The sequence below is a fragment of the Alligator sinensis genome, unplaced genomic scaffold (assembly GCF_000455745.1).
Source record: "Alligator sinensis unplaced genomic scaffold, ASM45574v1 scaffold876_1, whole genome shotgun sequence".
NCBI classification, from domain to species: Eukaryota; Metazoa; Chordata; order Crocodylia; family Alligatoridae; genus Alligator; species Alligator sinensis.
In genome coordinates this window covers 1,297,763-1,313,969 of record NW_005841938.1, presented here as the reverse complement: position 1 = coordinate 1,313,969, position 16,207 = coordinate 1,297,763, and the positions used below count along the sequence as shown (strand labels likewise).

The 16,207-nt window shown below is 41.1% G+C and overlaps 2 protein-coding genes across 6 annotated transcripts in view; one reads left to right on the top strand and one right to left on the bottom strand.

The window, feature by feature from the left end:
- Positions 1 to 7,161, top strand: part of MBTD1 (mbt domain containing 1) — a 42,852-nt gene extending 35,691 nt beyond the window's left edge. For 2 of the 3 annotated variants that reach the window (XM_006019770.3, XM_014518067.2), the window contains exon 16: positions 2,779 to 7,161. In XM_006019770.3, coding sequence (XP_006019832.1) covers positions 2,779 to 2,897 — 119 coding nt within the window. In that variant the 3' untranslated portion in view covers positions 2,898 to 7,161. Of the gene's footprint in view, positions 1 to 15 lie in introns of all 3 variants that reach the window. The other variant, XM_025199157.1, reaches the window with a different exon arrangement.
- A 5,443-nt stretch (positions 7,162 to 12,604) lies between these two features.
- On the bottom strand, positions 12,605 to 16,126 carry LOC102374469 (nucleoside diphosphate kinase). 3 transcript variants are annotated; one of them, XM_006019766.3, is made up of 5 exons: positions 15,969 to 16,126; positions 15,682 to 15,814; positions 15,014 to 15,115; positions 13,323 to 13,435; positions 12,605 to 12,861 (listed from the first exon to the last, which is right to left on the bottom strand). In XM_006019766.3, exons 2-5 carry the CDS (start codon positions 15,808 to 15,810, stop codon positions 12,744 to 12,746), a joined length of 462 nt encoding a protein of 153 aa, XP_006019828.1. In that variant the 5' UTR covers positions 15,811 to 15,814; positions 15,969 to 16,126; the 3' UTR covers positions 12,605 to 12,743. The 3 variants fall into 3 exon arrangements, with proteins under 3 accessions (XP_006019828.1, XP_006019829.1, XP_006019830.1); XM_006019767.3 differs by having other exon boundaries at positions 15,973 to 16,074; XM_006019768.3 differs by having other exon boundaries at positions 15,982 to 16,002.
- Between the last annotated feature and the right edge of the window lie 81 nt (positions 16,127 to 16,207).

The window sequence follows — 16,207 nt, the reverse complement described above, 5'->3', positions numbered from 1 at the left end:
TTATTCCTATAAAAGAAGGAAGATAGAAGATAAAAACTACAGGAGAGATGTTTTGCTTGAACCACAGTTGCCCTTTTTGGGTTGCAGAAATTTGAATTTAAAACTTTCTATTTTAAAAATAGGTCTTCTTGCCTCGATTACAAACAAGGCCATGAAAGTGATTTGATTGATTGAATGAAGTCACCTGTGATTTGTAGGCTGTATATGTTTTATATTCATGCTCTGTTTGACTTGGCTAGGCCCTAAGGCATGACATTTGAGTTTTGCAATTAGTAATGCAAGTAAAGGAACCTTTTTTTCGGTGTGTGCGCTACATATACATGCACCTTCAAAATTTGAAGTTAGCCATCTCTCTATTTGGAAGCCTTAAAGGGAAGCTACCCAACCGTCTTGCTGTTCACAAGATAAGCTTTATTCCCATGGGCCCAAACTGTGAGTTATGCCTTTAGATGTTGGTTTCAAATGAAGTCTGCGTTTCTCAGTCTGTTCCTAAAAACAGCCATCTTGCTAAAAAATTGACAAATGATTGTGCCAGGGACAGAGCATGTGAGGAGAATTGGACTGCTCTTCCCCTTTTGACAGCCCACGTTCTCTTGCTGCATAAATGGTGAACACCAGACTCAGTTCTTGAAGATGAACACAGCTTCGTTCAAGTCAGTTGGAAAGCTGTGAACGTATTCCCAGGCAGAGTGCAACCATTCACATTTGTATTTGAAAACTGAGGCCACGTTCTTGCAGCTAGACCTGCTCATACCCATGTCTCCATGCTATTGAAGCTCCTGGTGGGCTTTAATGTAACACCTCCTGCTTATGGGATGCACTCGACAACCTGTTGTCCTGAACATGCAGAATTTACAGAGTACAGAGTTCAGATAGAGATTGTCACTTATCTATCAGTCCAGTACCTAACGTGACTGGGACTTAGTCTAACTGCCTTCTGCTTACCACCAAAAATATAAATAGGAATCAGACCAACCATTTGCCTCATGCCCATAGTGATCTTTCAGATTGCACTACTTCATTCCCATGAAACCTGCTGGCCGAAACACTCAGCAGTATTTCTTCTCTAAAATAAGCTGAAAGGAAACAAGACTAGAGAAATCTGTGGCCATTGACTTTCTGAGAAGTCTTGTCGTACCTTCATCCTACAGAGTGCGTCATGTCCTGACGGGGCACAGAGGCAGTTTTTTATAAGCCGAAGGCTCAGAAAGAGAATGCAAAGTGCCAACAGCCGGAGACCTTCCATAGCCAAACCATGCCTGCACTTTACCAAGTTAAGTGGTGGGAGTGTAGCTGGCTAGAAATAGCGTGTTCCCTAAACCAGTCAAAATATGCCAGGTCTGCTATGGTACATGGGGACACTTTTACTCTCTGAGCACAGCATTCATCAGAGAAAAATGTTAGATTGCAATCAGTCCTTTTGCTAGAAATAATTTTTATTAGTGAGCTACTAGAATTAGAAAGGCTTTTTTTGATTGGCCTAATACTATTGCATCCTATGTTCACAAAGAGACCACCTTTCCATTATGTCCTCTATTTAACCATTCTTTTCAGGAAAGTGAGACTTAATTTAAAATTTCTTAAAATACCTCTCCTTGTTTTGTATCAGTCCCTTCTTTATGCTAAGGTGGCTGTTTTATCAGACTGCAAAGAAAGGCAGACTTTGGAAAGAAAAAAGATTTTAATTCAATTCTGTTAGAACGTAGATTGCTCTGCCACGCAACATGAATGATTAGGAATTCACTAATTTTAGCATATCTTACCAGCTGGCCATTATAGACAGATTAACTTTAATATAGACTCAGGCCTGCTGTTTTTATTGTCCAATAGTTATTCTTCTAAGCCATGGTTAATCTGTTTATGGTTTCAATCACGGTCTTAACCAGAGGTGTTAACATGGAATTCTTGAAGCAAAAATGAATTTGGGGGAAGCAGAGGACTCTTACAGCAGAGTTTCTCTAACATTTCAAGTGCAGTTTCTTTTTGTCAGAAAAGTCAATGGCATGTTCTTTGTGGGAGTGTTGGAGGAAGATTGTCAAAGTACAGGACATGAAATAAGAAAATCTGGGGTCTGTTTCCTGTGCCTTAGACTTCCCCTGGGCACTCTTAGCCTTTCCCCACCTATTTTTCCTATCTGTGAAATGGGTCTAATACCTACCTGCCTCACAAGGTGAGCTCCATAATTCATTAATACCTCTGAGAAAGGTACATTTAGGTCTTTGCCAGGAGGGCACTATAGAAATGGATTGTAAATTTGTGATCTAAATGTTTGCTTGCTTTACTGCTAGCACCACCGAGATAATCCAGTTATGGAAGAGTAAGCAGCAGCTTGTCAGCTAAGTTCTGATTATGCCGTTTATCTTACTGGAAGAGCTATGAAAGGTAGATCACAACTTGGCCAGGGGAGTTTATTTGGTACGTTTTCCCCAGAGCCTAAGTCACATTGGCAGGACTGGGAAGAAAGTTAGCGTGGAAGCCAACAGTCCTTTTTCTGTTTATAACTGCACATTTTAAATCCACAGACCTAGAACAATGTATTTTATTGAACAGGTATCAACATTTAGAATTTGCAGGGCAAAACTTATCTACATTTTAGCAACCCAAACATCACTGTATTAACCAATAAACTGAGCAGGGACACTTGCCTGCTTGCTTAAAAACACAAATTTTATGTAGCGGGGAGAAAATCACATCAGTACATTTTTAGCTAAATTAATAGGAAATCTGTACAGTTACTTTGAACCTTTACAAGCCTTTAACTTTCACTTTTATTTTTAGTGACTTCACTGCAGCTGAAGGAAGAGTTACTAGACGGCGAGGAATATAGTTTTCTTCAAGGAGCATCTGATCAGGAAAGCAATGGGTCTGCCAGTTACTACATCAAACAGGAACCTTAAGGCAGCTCAGAAATGTGAGGGGCAGGGTGTTGGTGATAGAGGAAGAAGAGCCTTTCTACAAGACTGACTGATTTTGTTCCCACTTTGATGGTACAGTTGCACAGCTGTACTTGGGGCACTTTGCTACCTGTAGATGAGACTCAGTTCAGAATTTTTTGGAAGGGCAAGGAAACTATTTTAGTGAAAAAAGATTTTTTCAATTTATTAAAAATGAAAATGGACTTTTTTGTGTTGTATTTGAAGCTTTTGAAAGAATTTTGTAATATTTTCAAGTTCAGATTTATTGTGCATTGTTAACAAGAACTGAAATTCTAATTTTTGGTAAGACTAAAGTTTAATTAGCAGGATTGCAGGAAGCTGTTGGAGGAGAATAGAGTGGCAAGTACAAATGAACTGTCATTATGAATGAACCTTTTTGGTACAAGTTGGGAGATGTTAGGCTCTCGTGAACTGCACCGAGTCACACCTCTGTTTTTTAATTGTGAAATATGGAAGTGAAGCCCTGGCTCGGAGGGCAAAAATAGCATGCAAATGACTTGGGGAGGCCAGTCCTGTCGCACCATGCTCCTGTAAGCAGGCCCAATATCAGTGGGACAGTCACATAAGGGAGATTTTAAACTTTTCATGGTGGTTTTTAATTACGTAAAGTAAATAAGGTTTATTAAATAAGTCTTTTAAATAATCTTATTCGGGACCTGATTCAGTGTCCTTCAACATCAGTGAAAATATATTTTATTGACTGCAGTGGGCATTGGGCTGGGACTAATGCATCTTTTAGCCATACATGAATGTCTCTTCGCTTTGGGATGCTCAAGCACATGTTTACAGAGCCTTAAGCTAAACTGGAACTTTACAGCAGAGTCTCTAATTGATCAAATTTGACAAGATTGCGTGTTTTTAAACTAGTGAGATTGAGATGGAGAATAACTCAGGACCATTCTCTAGTTAAGCCTGTATGGAAAAGAGGAAAAACCCTGAGGACCTTTTCTTTATTTCTGTCCCCCAGAAAAACCTTGACTCTTCCTTTTGATCGTGCTCAGCATCCAGGTATGCTGGCACCAGCAAAAGAGATGTTTCCTTTCAGCTAGAAAAATATATAGTAGAAAAGCAAATTTTTACTCCAAGGTCTTCGGGTGCTGTAATGCTTTGCTTTCCCTATACGAGTCGGAGAGTTCAGTTTCAAGGCAAGTATTTTGCCTTTTTTGTAAATTGGATTCATTTGGTTCTAGATGGAATTCTGGGATCTTTTCAGTCTCACTTTAGGCATCCCATTGCTCCAGACATCTTAACTAGAAATTTTAAATAAAAAAACCTTGCAAAATATAGGGAGTAGCAGCAGAATATAAGGGAATTTTAATAGGAGCTGAATGATCTGGTTCCTCCACCACCCCCTCCCCATTTTAAATGAATTTGGATTTGGCAGGTGGCCTCATTCTTGGAGTGGACTAGCAAACTGATTTTTCCAACCCTGCAGAGTTGTGACTGGAAAAATGTGCACGAACTTTAGCTTTTACCACTAAGGTTCATTAACTAAACTCTCAGGAATTAACTACATATGTTCTATAAGTGCTTCTGGGTCTTAGCAGGTCCCCTTCAGACCAGTACCATGAGCATACGACTCTTGACCATAAGGTATGGGCTTGGAAGAAATTAATCAGAAATGATTAGCTTCTGTGGTCTATCAGCCTAAGAAACACTTTAAGGATATCAACCCACAGAGCCCCAGGAGACCATTTTTGGTATATTCTTGTTTGAACTTTTAAAAAGAAATGCATAGAAAGTTGAAAACCAGCAATTTGATTATTTTCTAAAATATGGCTCTAACTTTGGGTACATAGCATTGGTAATATGCACAGGTTTACCTCATTCTATGCAAGAGGGGTTAATGATGTAAAGTTTTGTATTTACTACTGGAAGTAAAATTTGTCCTGTATAGTGTAGAAATGTCTCAAATTTTTTTCTTCTTCCCTCCCCTAGGCAAATTTTTGTAATGCTTGACCCCTTTTTGACAACTGTTTCTTCTCTCAGTTTGTTATTGGGCATCTACTATCTGTGAATGTAGGGGGCAAAGACATTTTAGCTCTCTAAAATACCTACATTAAAATCTAGACTCTGTCAAGGTTGACTGGCCTCTATGTACCCCCCTCCCCCCACCCCCGAAAATCTGAACCTTCCAAAGCAAGGGCTGCAATATAGGCTCTGGATAGATTTAACTTAAAGCCATTCCAAAAGGGAGGAGGGGAAGCTTGCTGCTTGGGAGCAACTAGTATACGTGGTCTTAATCCACAGTAATCCTAAACCTGTTTTGTTCAAACCTGTTTAAAGTTTGAGCAGTGTAGTCCACCTAAATGGTGCAAATGTGGATAGAAGTAACTGTTATAGCAACAGTTTGTGCCGGTGTCATTCAGAGTATATCTGTTAAATCTATCCATGCCCATAGTTGACGATCCAAGCTCAGGAAAAGGGGAAGAAGCAAGCCCAGGATTCTGGATTTACAAGTCAGTGTAATATGGGTAGTTCAGTGTGTTTCAAGTGTGCATCTGCTTTCCCTGTGACTTATCACAAAGTCCAGTTCTGCCAGCTTTCAGACAGATCGAGTAGTACACCTACATCAATGGAATTAGTTGCCTGTTTTATAGAAATGCTCAGCATCATTAAGGCTGAAAAAATCAGAGCACAGTAGATATATCTAGCTTCATAAGGCCCCTTCGCATATAAAGTAGTACTTACAGACAAACGTAGCTCCATTGATTTTTGGGGAAACACTATTGCATTAATGTTCTTTACTGTGAAAAGGAGTGGGCCTATAGCAAGCAAGTAAGTACCACGAGAGCAAGAAATCCAGAGTCCTGGGCCTACCTTGAGAACGCAGATTCTCAAGGATATTTATTAGTAACCCTACTGTGACTGGATTCAGATTGCAGGTTTGGGGAGGAATATTAATCTTTTAGTAAAATGCATTTCTGGGGGAGAGGACAAGGTGCATATGCCATGTCTGGGGTCTGTCGACATGTACAGTGTTCTGTAACCCTGGGTATTTGAAAACTAAACACTATTGCCTATGAGCTGAATTCCACCAACGGATACATGGGAGTGACTTTCATGGGAACTGTAGATGGGTATTTGAGGGTGGAATTTCACTCGATTCTGAATCCAAAGTATACCTAAATCCGTCACCTGTCAAGTACAGTGAAACCTGTCCTACACAAACTGCATGAGAAGCCAGCTAAAATTGCTTAGGTTTATTTCAGTAAAACCCTGAGCAACATTGTATTAGTTATCTTACTTGGAGGAGGGTCTTTAAAGTGGTCTCTTAAAACAGTGGGTTACCTGTTAGCCCTGGTATCCTTAGTATAGGCTTCACTGTATTTGTATTAGCCTTAATGGACATGGTTCTAAGCATTTTCTTCCTTCGTTTTACTCTGAACCATGTTACTTGGCTAAAAGAAGGGTGAGATGTTTGGTGTTAAATCTCTGCTGGCAACCAGTCGTTGCTGTATTTGGCATAGCAGGTTTTTATAACCAAGGGGCAGTGCAAGTCATGTAGCTTGCTTTGAAACTGCCCCTTCTTTTATGGCTCAAAATTTTACTGCTGACCTTGATCTTGTATTATTTTAAATGCAACTCTTTAACCTTTTCTTTGCTCTGTCGGAGGAAAGCTAGAGCAGTTATCAACTTCTCGTTCTACGGATACTAACACGGGTTTCAGTGTTTGTTTGTTTTTATTATTATTATTATTATTGTTTTATGTGATGTGAATACCCTCTCCCATCAATATTTGTACTATGGTGCTAATATATTTGGTAACAATCCTTTATTGGGAAGGGATTAAAAAACTGTGATTTAAAATGAATTTTTCTTCCTTTTAATTTTCATATTTAAAAAAAAAAAAGCCACAGCCATTTATACAAAAAAGAGCATCAGCTTTTGCCCCTGGGAAAATATATTGGGGCGGGAATCAAGATAAAAAGAATAGGGTTTTTACATCATTTCTGTATGTATTTGATATATAGATCAATATCTGTACAAATTTAATCTTTTATTTTCTTGGTAATTTGTGTGGTCAATGAGAGAGAGTATTTAAAACTTTCTCATGAAATGTACATAACTAAGTGAAAAATGCTTTTGGAGAAATTAATGTTACTTTCATTTTTACCAGACTGCAGATTTTCAGCATGGATGTGAAAAGCATTAAAGTTATAACTTTGTGTACAAGATGAAAATAATTCACTAAATTTGCCTTTTTTTACACAAAATAAAAATGTTAAAGTAATACAGTGTGGATAGTGACTTTTTGTTTTTGTTCTCCAGGTATATATTTAAACACATGGTGGCTTGTTACCTGTCGGCTCTGTCTTCCTGAGGGAGGCCGGCACCCAGTTTGCTGGACTTACAATGGACTTTTTCTTTCCCCCACACCTCCCACCCACACACACACCTCATCTACCCAGAACTAAGCAGAAGAAAAGTTCAATAGGCATCTCGGGCCATACATTCCCCGGTCCCAGTATGGGAGGCCTTTTTAAACTTGATTGACTAAAACTCGGTTGCCGGGTTAGGGAATGCTGAGGCAAGAGACCAAGTCAGAGTGGGTACAGGCAACATTTGAACAATGATTAAGGGTTCATCACAATGTCCAGCCCGTTGGAGCCCTGACCACAAATGCTGTCATACTTTTCCCGGGACAACTGGTAGAAGTCCTCCTCACAAGGTTTATGAACACTCCAAGTAATCCATCCCTTTAAGTAAGATCTGGAAGTCATGCTAAACTGAGGCTTATTCACAACAGGTAAAATACCCTGATGCTGCAAGCATAGCTAGGCCATCTGAAAAGAAACAATGTGGTATCCCATCCAGCATATCTTCTATTCATAAGAATTTCAAGCTGGCTCCTAAGTGTCTGGTTACTTCTTAAAACCTTGTTTTTCCTGGTTTGTTAATCAGTTTCTTGAGACGTTCCAAACCAGATAACCCCTTGTCGCTAGAAAAAATAATTATTTACACAATTAAAAGAATGCTTTGGGTATACTAAGGGTATAAAAAGCTGTAAAAGCAGCAAACAGTGTGCTTCAAGAGAGGAATCTCTCTGACACCACCCGCTGCTGTTCTCGAGAAGCTGGAAGAAACAGGTCATCTCTTTCCATCGTCTGTTTAACCTTCAACGATCGTGCTAAACTTTACATGTCAGCAAACAACCCGAGTGCATTGGAATGGTGAGATCCCAGCTCTCGCTCTTTCTCTCTTTTTTTTCTTCTGTAGGCATAGATTTCTGAACCTGAATTTTATTGGTTAAGCTTAAGCTAGGTTTCCCCGAATACTCAATGAAACCAAGGTAATACTGTAATAGTTTTTGTTTGTTTTCACTTGCATGGCTATTACTACTAGTAACATTATAACTTTCATATAATTAGCAATAAATAATTTTTAGTCAAACTGGTGGTAACTGGGTGTATTTTTCCTTCTCTACTTCTCCTTCCCCACTTGCTCTGCAGCAACGCTTCTTTTACCTAAGCTAAAGATCCTTGCAAAGCCCAGAAATACTGTGGGGTCTGCTCAGCAAGAGGCTACCACTACTAGGACAGTTAGGGCAAAAGATTGGGACCTGCTGAATTTAAGACACACAAGGGAATCATTTTGTATAGGCTGATCGACCCAGTTTGGCTCAGTTGTGCTCTAACGAACTGAATGCTGGCCCATGATGGTGTCAGCTGGACCCCCAGCAGGATTCAGAGGTATTCTGTTTATCTGTGTGCTTGTGTCTGACTGCATTTTGTTACCTTAATGAACTGATTCCTGGCATATGAGGGTGTCAGCCTGTCCATGCTGATCAACCCAGCCGGGTTGGGTGTGTCACATTAATCTGTGTGCGTGTGCATTTGACTGATTTGGTGGCTGGAGAAATCCAGCCCCATTGAAACTCAGTTCTGTAAGATGGCTCAATTGGGGATGAGGACTTGCAGAAGGGAGAGAGACAGCTCTGTACAGAAACACAAGTAACACAAGCAGCACATTGATAGAATTACAAAGACCCTAAAAATGTATCCCTAATAAATGAGCACACCCCAAAGTGATGGGCAAATCTGGTAACGCTTCTTTGTTTCACCAATTACCTGAAGCAAAAAAAGAGATTTAGTTAATCAAATCAGAACAGTGATCTACACAACTACAGGCTTGTTAGTCTGAATTCAATATAGTCTGCAAGGTTTTAGAACAAGTTTTGAAGGAAAGAATAATTTAAGGATGTGAAGATAAATAGAAAATGGGTAAGTACAATGAGCAGTTACCGAAGGTAGATCATGAGAGAGAGAGATCATATTAACCTCAGGCAAGATGATTGGTTTTACGTTATTTTTTGCACACAAGGAAGTGTGGTTGATATAATCTGTCTGAACTTTAGTAAGAGGCAAGGATTTCTTAGGGTGATATCTTTTATTGGACTAACTACATAGTTGGGATAGTTAGACAATCTTTCCAATGTATTTAGCAAATGCAAAGTCAAGCAATAGCCTTCTCAGTAGCTGAGTTCAAAGTTATTAAGCCACCTCTTAACTCATAGAGGGGACACTCCTCAGTATTGTGCGGCATTGTTTGTATCTCCACAAGTACATGATGGGTTACCACTGAGGCTCCCAGTGAAGGTTGGCTGTGGGGGGGCCTTGGCCTGTCCTGAACCTGTTTAGCAGGGACCACTCTTGCCATGATAGTTCAAAGCCAGCAGGTTGATGAGTGGGGTTTATCACAAGGAACTTGTTTGTGACTTTCTTTGGTTTAGGGGGCATCTGCAGACAAATCCCAGTCAGGGAGGTTGTTCCATAAGGGAAGTTGCGAATGAAGGCAGGCCTTGAGTAAATTAAACAGGTTGTCGTAGAGTGATAGGTAAGGTGCAGCAAATGGTTTCGACCAGCTTTTGGGTCGTTATCAGTCAACATGCATGGGGGAGTGATATTTGCAAGGACAGGAAGCCAAGGGAGAGAAGTTGAGCGGAGGGGTCCAATTATACACGTGGTTGCATTCAGCTGAATGTCGACAAGATGTGTGTGGTGACTTTTGCCAGGCAAGTGCACAATACTCTGCTGTTGAGTATGATGGGGCAAGAGCTGAGGTCCAGTGCTCTGGCTGCAGCTCCCCACATCAATCCAGCAAGCTTGGCTAGCAACTTGTTCCGGGATTTGACCTTTGCTGCTGCTTAAACGTTCCTAGAAAGTCAGGGTTCTGTCTAAAGACACTCTCAAGTATGCTGGGCATGGATCATGCTTTAGTCTCTGAACACCCATATAGACGTTAAGTTCTTTTTTGGTACTGGAATTGTGGAGATGGAATATACTGGATACGGTTTTGGCAGGACTCGGTGTGGTGGTTTTCCAATGCAAAACATTGTCTAATTCTATCTCAGCTAAACAATTCTAGCTATATTGTTCCAGTAAAGATACCCAAAGATTTTTTAGCATGGTTTCTCAATAAAAACGTATGCAAAGTAGGACTTTGGATGAACTTGAGGGCTAGATTACCAAAAATGGGATGCCATGTAATAGTACAAAGAGAGAGATCATATGCTAAGTCTATGACGAGGATTCCTCCTATAAACTGAGACTCCCTAATCAGAAGCGACAGAGGAAGAGAAGAACTGAACTGAAGTAAGCAGTCGCAGAATGACTGTCACCAATGTGATGGGTCCTAATAAAGGTAAGTGAAATACTTGACAAAGCATTTCCAGTCGTGTTAGAGAAGTATTAATGCCATTAAACTAAATATTATGCCATTAAAATATAATACCTTGTACGAACCTGATGCAAACTAATGCTCGAGAAAGATGAATTCAGACTGAAACAGTTGCAGAGAGAGCTAGTAGGATGATGAGGGGAATGGAAAGCCTGTCACATTTAGGAGACAATAGCTTGCCTTTAGCCACTAGCCACTCACATAGAACAGAGGAAACATGATTGATTTTTACAAATGCATTTAGGGTAAATGTCAGAGAGGGAAAGGCTATTTCAGTTGAAACAATATTGGCACAGAAAAATCCAACAACATATGAACTATGAAGAACAAAATAAAGTTGTTAAATGAACTGTAACTATTTAGTTTCTGGTAACTCCAGCACTGGTAACTTGGTTTTCAGTACCCCAGTCCATTTATTCTTCCGGTTAAGTATTTATCTGGCATACACACTTGATAGTCATACTTGAATAAAGGTTAATTATGTCCAGGAGGAAGAACCAGCCAGTTGTAAACCCAGCAAAAACAAGGCAAGGCACTTCACAGTAAGGTAAACTAATTTCAAATTCCTACTACTCCCTGGAGTTACAATTGCTTAGTTAATCTCCTGTATGTATCATTATACCAGAATAAGCAGCTCCTCTATTGCTTACTGAGGTTAAAAAAACAACCAAAAAAACAAAACAGCCTGTCTTAAAAGTGTGTTTGTATAGCACTTACGTGTGGAAAATGCCCTAGCCACGTACCCTATCTATTCTACAATCCTGTGGGATTCATAAATCTTCCGATTAGTTTGTTTTCAATGAAGCAATTTTTTCCCCTGATGGTTGTGATGGGGGAGGTAAAGCAGAATGAACAGAACCCTAGCCAGTGCAGCACTGTGACGGTGTATCTGGTGGAGAAAAGCATCTGGGAGGATAGCTCAAGTAAGCTGTTTTTAAGTGCCACCATCTGGATAGTTTGAATGCCTAAGGGATGGCACTTTTATCAGAGCAGTATTTGGGAACTAAATTGGGCATGAAAGTTATTCTACTCCCCAACTGCAGTTCAACAAGCCATACAGTAAGCAACTGAAATAACTTAAGCTCAATTTAGTTGCCTGGCTGTTTCCTCCTCCTCCCCCCACTGTAAAAAACAGGAAGATTGTTCAAATTTAGGAGGTCTTGTCTTTCATTGCTTGCACAAGATCAGATGAGTGCTGGACTGGCATTCAGCCACTAAGCTGCTTTGACAAGTCACTTGTCTCTGTGCACTATTTTCTCTTTAAAAAACCCCTCTTAAATTAGATATCTAGGTTGTAGCCATACTGGGCTAGAGGCAAAAGGAATCAGAACTTAGTGTAGAGGTGATACCTTTTATTAAACCAGCTAGATTTTTGGGAAAAAAAACCCCCAAAAAACTCCCTTTAATTGCAATTGTTCAGGCACAAGCACCCTTCTTCAGGCATTGGAGAAAAGATTGTAAAAAAGTTCTCCTGGGTAGATTTTAAATCATAATTAAGCATTCTATTGCATTCACCTGTCCTTTTGTCTAATGAGAACACTTAGAAGTGCTACAAGGAAACTTCTGACCTATATAAGCACCCTAAAAAGTCTGCTGTTCCCTCCACTCTGTACTTGTTTACTTTGTTTTCAGAGTATTTGAAAACCTTCATGTACAACTAGCAAGTTCTAGCCCAGTGCTTTCTGCTGCTTGCTTCATATGGAAGCAAGGCCACCACCCTCTTCATGTCAGTTGTGTTTTATACAAGTGGTGTGAGTGCTTGAGCCAGTCTTGAGCATGTCGGAATTAGTTTTTGCTCAATAGCAAGCAGCAGGCTTAGGTAAAATGAATTTCTTTGATAGTCAGCAACTAAAAGTTAGTAAGCCAGGGAGTTTACTTGCGTTTCTACTCATAGCAGCCTACATCAACAAATATTCCTAATGTTGCATACTTGAGCAAATTTCTACTTAATGCATCCATTAGCATATAGGGAAAGACACCACAAAGAATTAGTTCCTATCATCCATTTATTTCATAGTGGTGACAAGTTCATGTTAAAGGTAACAGGGATGATAGTTGTTCCCAGTTCAATAGCTGCTGGAATGAGATGCTGTGTTAAGGTGGCACCATCCATCATGGAAACTCATTTTACTCATAGATCCAGTCATGAGCACAAGATTTGAAGTCAACAAGCTCTGAGGGCTTAAACCAAAGGTTAATCTCCTTCTGTGCACTCTCTACAGAGTCACTGCCATGAATGATGTTCCTGTAAAAGCAAAGAAAACAAAGAATTTCAGACTAAAATAAGAATGTTCAGAAATTAATGACTTTCCTACATGGGGAAAGGAGTGAAGAGATGCATCTACAGCTGAAAGGCTAGAACTACAGCTCTTAAAGCCCCCACACTATATCCAACTATAGTCACAGCCTAAAGTACAGGGACACAGTTCTACTGAAAATACAGCTCTAACTAATTAACACCATTACCTTGAACTATTTATTTTACATGAAGCTCTGAAGTATAGCTGTACTTCAAATGAAGTAAAATTCATGATACCGAGTCATTTTCTTACATGGTTTTTATAGTAGGTCATGACCTGAAAATAAAATACTTTCAGAATAGGATTCTTATGTCTAACTGCCTAAGCTTTCCAAAAAGAAAGAGCACAGAAATAAGAACAGGCAGCATGAAACTTAGTTTGCATGGATGATTATTTCAACACCAACCTTCCCACTTGGATGCAAAAGTCACCACGGATGGTACCAGGCTTAGAATCTGCAGGATTAGTTTCCCCCAGCATCATTCTGCCAGTTTTAACCACGTTGAGTCCTTCCCAAACCTACCAAAAAGTGTTCACACACACTCATGTCAAAGATTATTCATTTTTGCAATAATTGATTGTTTGTAAAAAGCCAAAGACCAGTCCCCTGAAGGCCTAAACCTAACCTAAATTCTACAGAGAAATAAAGAGTATTCTGAAAACTACTTTTTTTGGTAAAAAAAAACATCATTCTGAAAACTACTTTTTTTGGTAAAAAAAACATTATCTTTGTTTCACTGCTTACCTCTCAGCACTGTCAAAAAACAGACTAAAGAGATACGTGAAAGAAGTTATTTGAAAAAATATGTAAGTTACTTGGTACTACGAAGAGTATATATGCTGCTTATTAGTTCAGGTCTTGGAAATAAGAACTGGATGGGAGAAGATATGTTACTTGGCTCCCAAGTGGCTCAGGTGGAAGCCACCTGAAAAGCTCTAATGAAGTGGCTTGCAATTAGCGCTTTTAAATAGTTCTAAACTCCCTGGAGTTACTTAAGAAACAACTGTGAAGAGACAAAGTCATATTTTCCATCCACATAGCCAAGACTTTCAAAAGCAGTCAGTTATTTTTAAGAACTGAGTGGAAGAAGTACATCAATATTTTTCGGCTGCTTCAGAATTCCCCAAGCAACCACTTTACTGCCCGAGGTCTCCCCAGCCCTCCTGTTTTGCTAGGAGCAAGAAAGCTCTAAAAGTGGCAGGGAATCCTAATTAGCCAATATGTTCTAATCGCATAGGGCAGACACTACCCAGGGTTTAAAACTCAATTTTATAAACAGACCATTACAGAATTCTTCTATGGCTACTTTAGGCATGTTACCAGCAATATACTTCAGCTATTTTAGCTACTAGAGTAGGATGACAACAGCTGAATAGTGATAGTTTTCTTCAAGTTCTCCACTGGTATTAAATTCCAGAGGCACCTCCCTCACTGAAGGAGGGACACAAATCGCTACTGACAATTTAACCATTGCCTCACCTAGACCTGCTCTCGGCAGTACTGCATGACATGCTCAGAGCCCTAGTGACTTACCTAGGTTAATATTACTACTTGCCCGCCTCCTAAGTGATCTAGTTCTAGTTAGAATTCTTATCCCAAGTAAGGCTTCTAGCAATTGTATTTCAATTAGCTAAATAAGACCTTTAAGAAGATCCCCCACTTACTATAAAGTGGCTGATTTTTGCAGACATGCAAGTCCTCTTTAGAGACTGCCCACCCCAACATTAACAGGTTACTCTTCAGCACAATAGGTCACTTTTCTCTTTTCTGGAAGTTGGATTAGTCTTCCTCAAACACCTCACAAATGGTATCTATTGTACAAGTCTGAAGGGGTTTTGTTGTGTTTTTCTTCTCTTCCTCCTTGCTAATTAACTGCAACTGATCATCTTCATGTTTATTTGCAGTGTCTGGAAGTGGTTTAGTTTCTTTTGCCACTGTATTTTATACACTGGACCCATATCATTTCAAGCTTTTGAAAAAAGCCATAATATAGCTGAATAGTCATTTTAAAAAAAGAGTATTTTGCAAAGTAAGAGACAGATCTATGAATTTCCTGCACAATATACATCTATTTAGATAAAGAACACGCTCCTTACCATAGCCACGACAGGTCCAGAGTTCATGTATTTAACCAAACCGGGATAGAACGGCCGATCTTTCAGGTCAATGTAATGTTGTTTCAGAAGGTCTTGAGAGGCCTTGAAATACACAAAGTTAGTGAGAGATTTTTTGAGAAAAAGTGTTTAAAAAACAACATGAATTAACTGATGCATCATCACATCACCGTCATTCGATAATAGCAACAGTACGTTGTCCCACAGCACCACAGACAACTTGGCTCATATTTGAACATCTTCCCCACACATTTTCTTCAGTTCCTGCTGTAAGAACATCAGGAAGGAGTTGCCAGTGCAAGCCTCGTGCTCGCTGGGTCTGGCTTGGGGTAACCTTCCAGTCAAGGTCGTTTCCGGTCACGGGCACTGGGCTGCATTAAGGCTCTCGAGGTGGCGCCGTGTCGTGTCGTGCCCCTGCCCGGACAGCCAAGGGAGGCAGAAAGAGGCAAATGACATAGAAAAAAGCCAGTGACGTAGTATCACCCACCCCCTCCGCTCCCCAGCCCAAAGCATTTGGGATCCTCGAGAAAAGGATTTTTACACAAAGGTGGAAGTATCCTCCGGTATTTATACACAGACTCTTTGGTCCTACAGCGCGGCAGAGACCCGCGTCAGAGCAGGGCCGGTTAATGCCGCGCGGGGGGACTCACGTGCATGAACTTCATGGCCACGAGGCGGAAGCCCTTCTGCTCGAAGCGCTTCACGATGTCCCCGACCAGCCCGCGCTGCACGCCGTCCGGCTTGATGGCGATGAACGTGCGCTCCGTGTTGGCCGCCATTGCTCTGCGGGCCGGAACAGTCTGTCACGTCACGTCCGGCGCCGGCACTGCCACTGCCCTGCCGGGGCCCACGTGGCGGCCCCTCACCCTCGACCTCACCCGCATCCACCCCGCCCGCGCGGCGGCGATGCGATGCAATGCTAATCCGCGCCCCTCACCTGCCTGCCGGACCTGCGACCGCTGCTGGTGTCTGCGGAGCCGCCGGGGAAGAGGAGGAGCCGCCGGGCGGGGCCTCGCCTCAGTGTCCCGCCCCCGCCCCGCCCGCTGATAGAAACACGAGCCCGGCGCCGGGCTGAGCTCTGCTCCGACCGGCTGCGACCCAGCAACCCAGCGACGTTTCTTGAGCGCCAGGGGTGACGCGTGGGCAGCAGCGCTCGGCGGCCGGCCCCCCCGGCGG

What these genes read in the sequence shown, in the direction of transcription:
- LOC102374469 (XM_006019766.3), bottom strand. Translation starts at nt 15,810, where the DNA reads ATGGCGGCCAACACGGAGCGCACGTTCATCGCCATCAAGCCGGACGGC. An exon ending in TGGCCATGAAGTTCATGCAC is followed by an intron (nt 15,116 to 15,681) that starts GTGAGTCCCCCC and finishes GTGTATTTCAAG; the next exon opens with GCCTCTCAAGACCTTCTGAA. An exon ending in TTTTGCATCCAAGTGGGAAG is followed by an intron (nt 12,862 to 13,322) that starts GTTGGTGTTGAA and finishes TTGCTTTTACAG; the next exon opens with GAACATCATTCATGGCAGTG.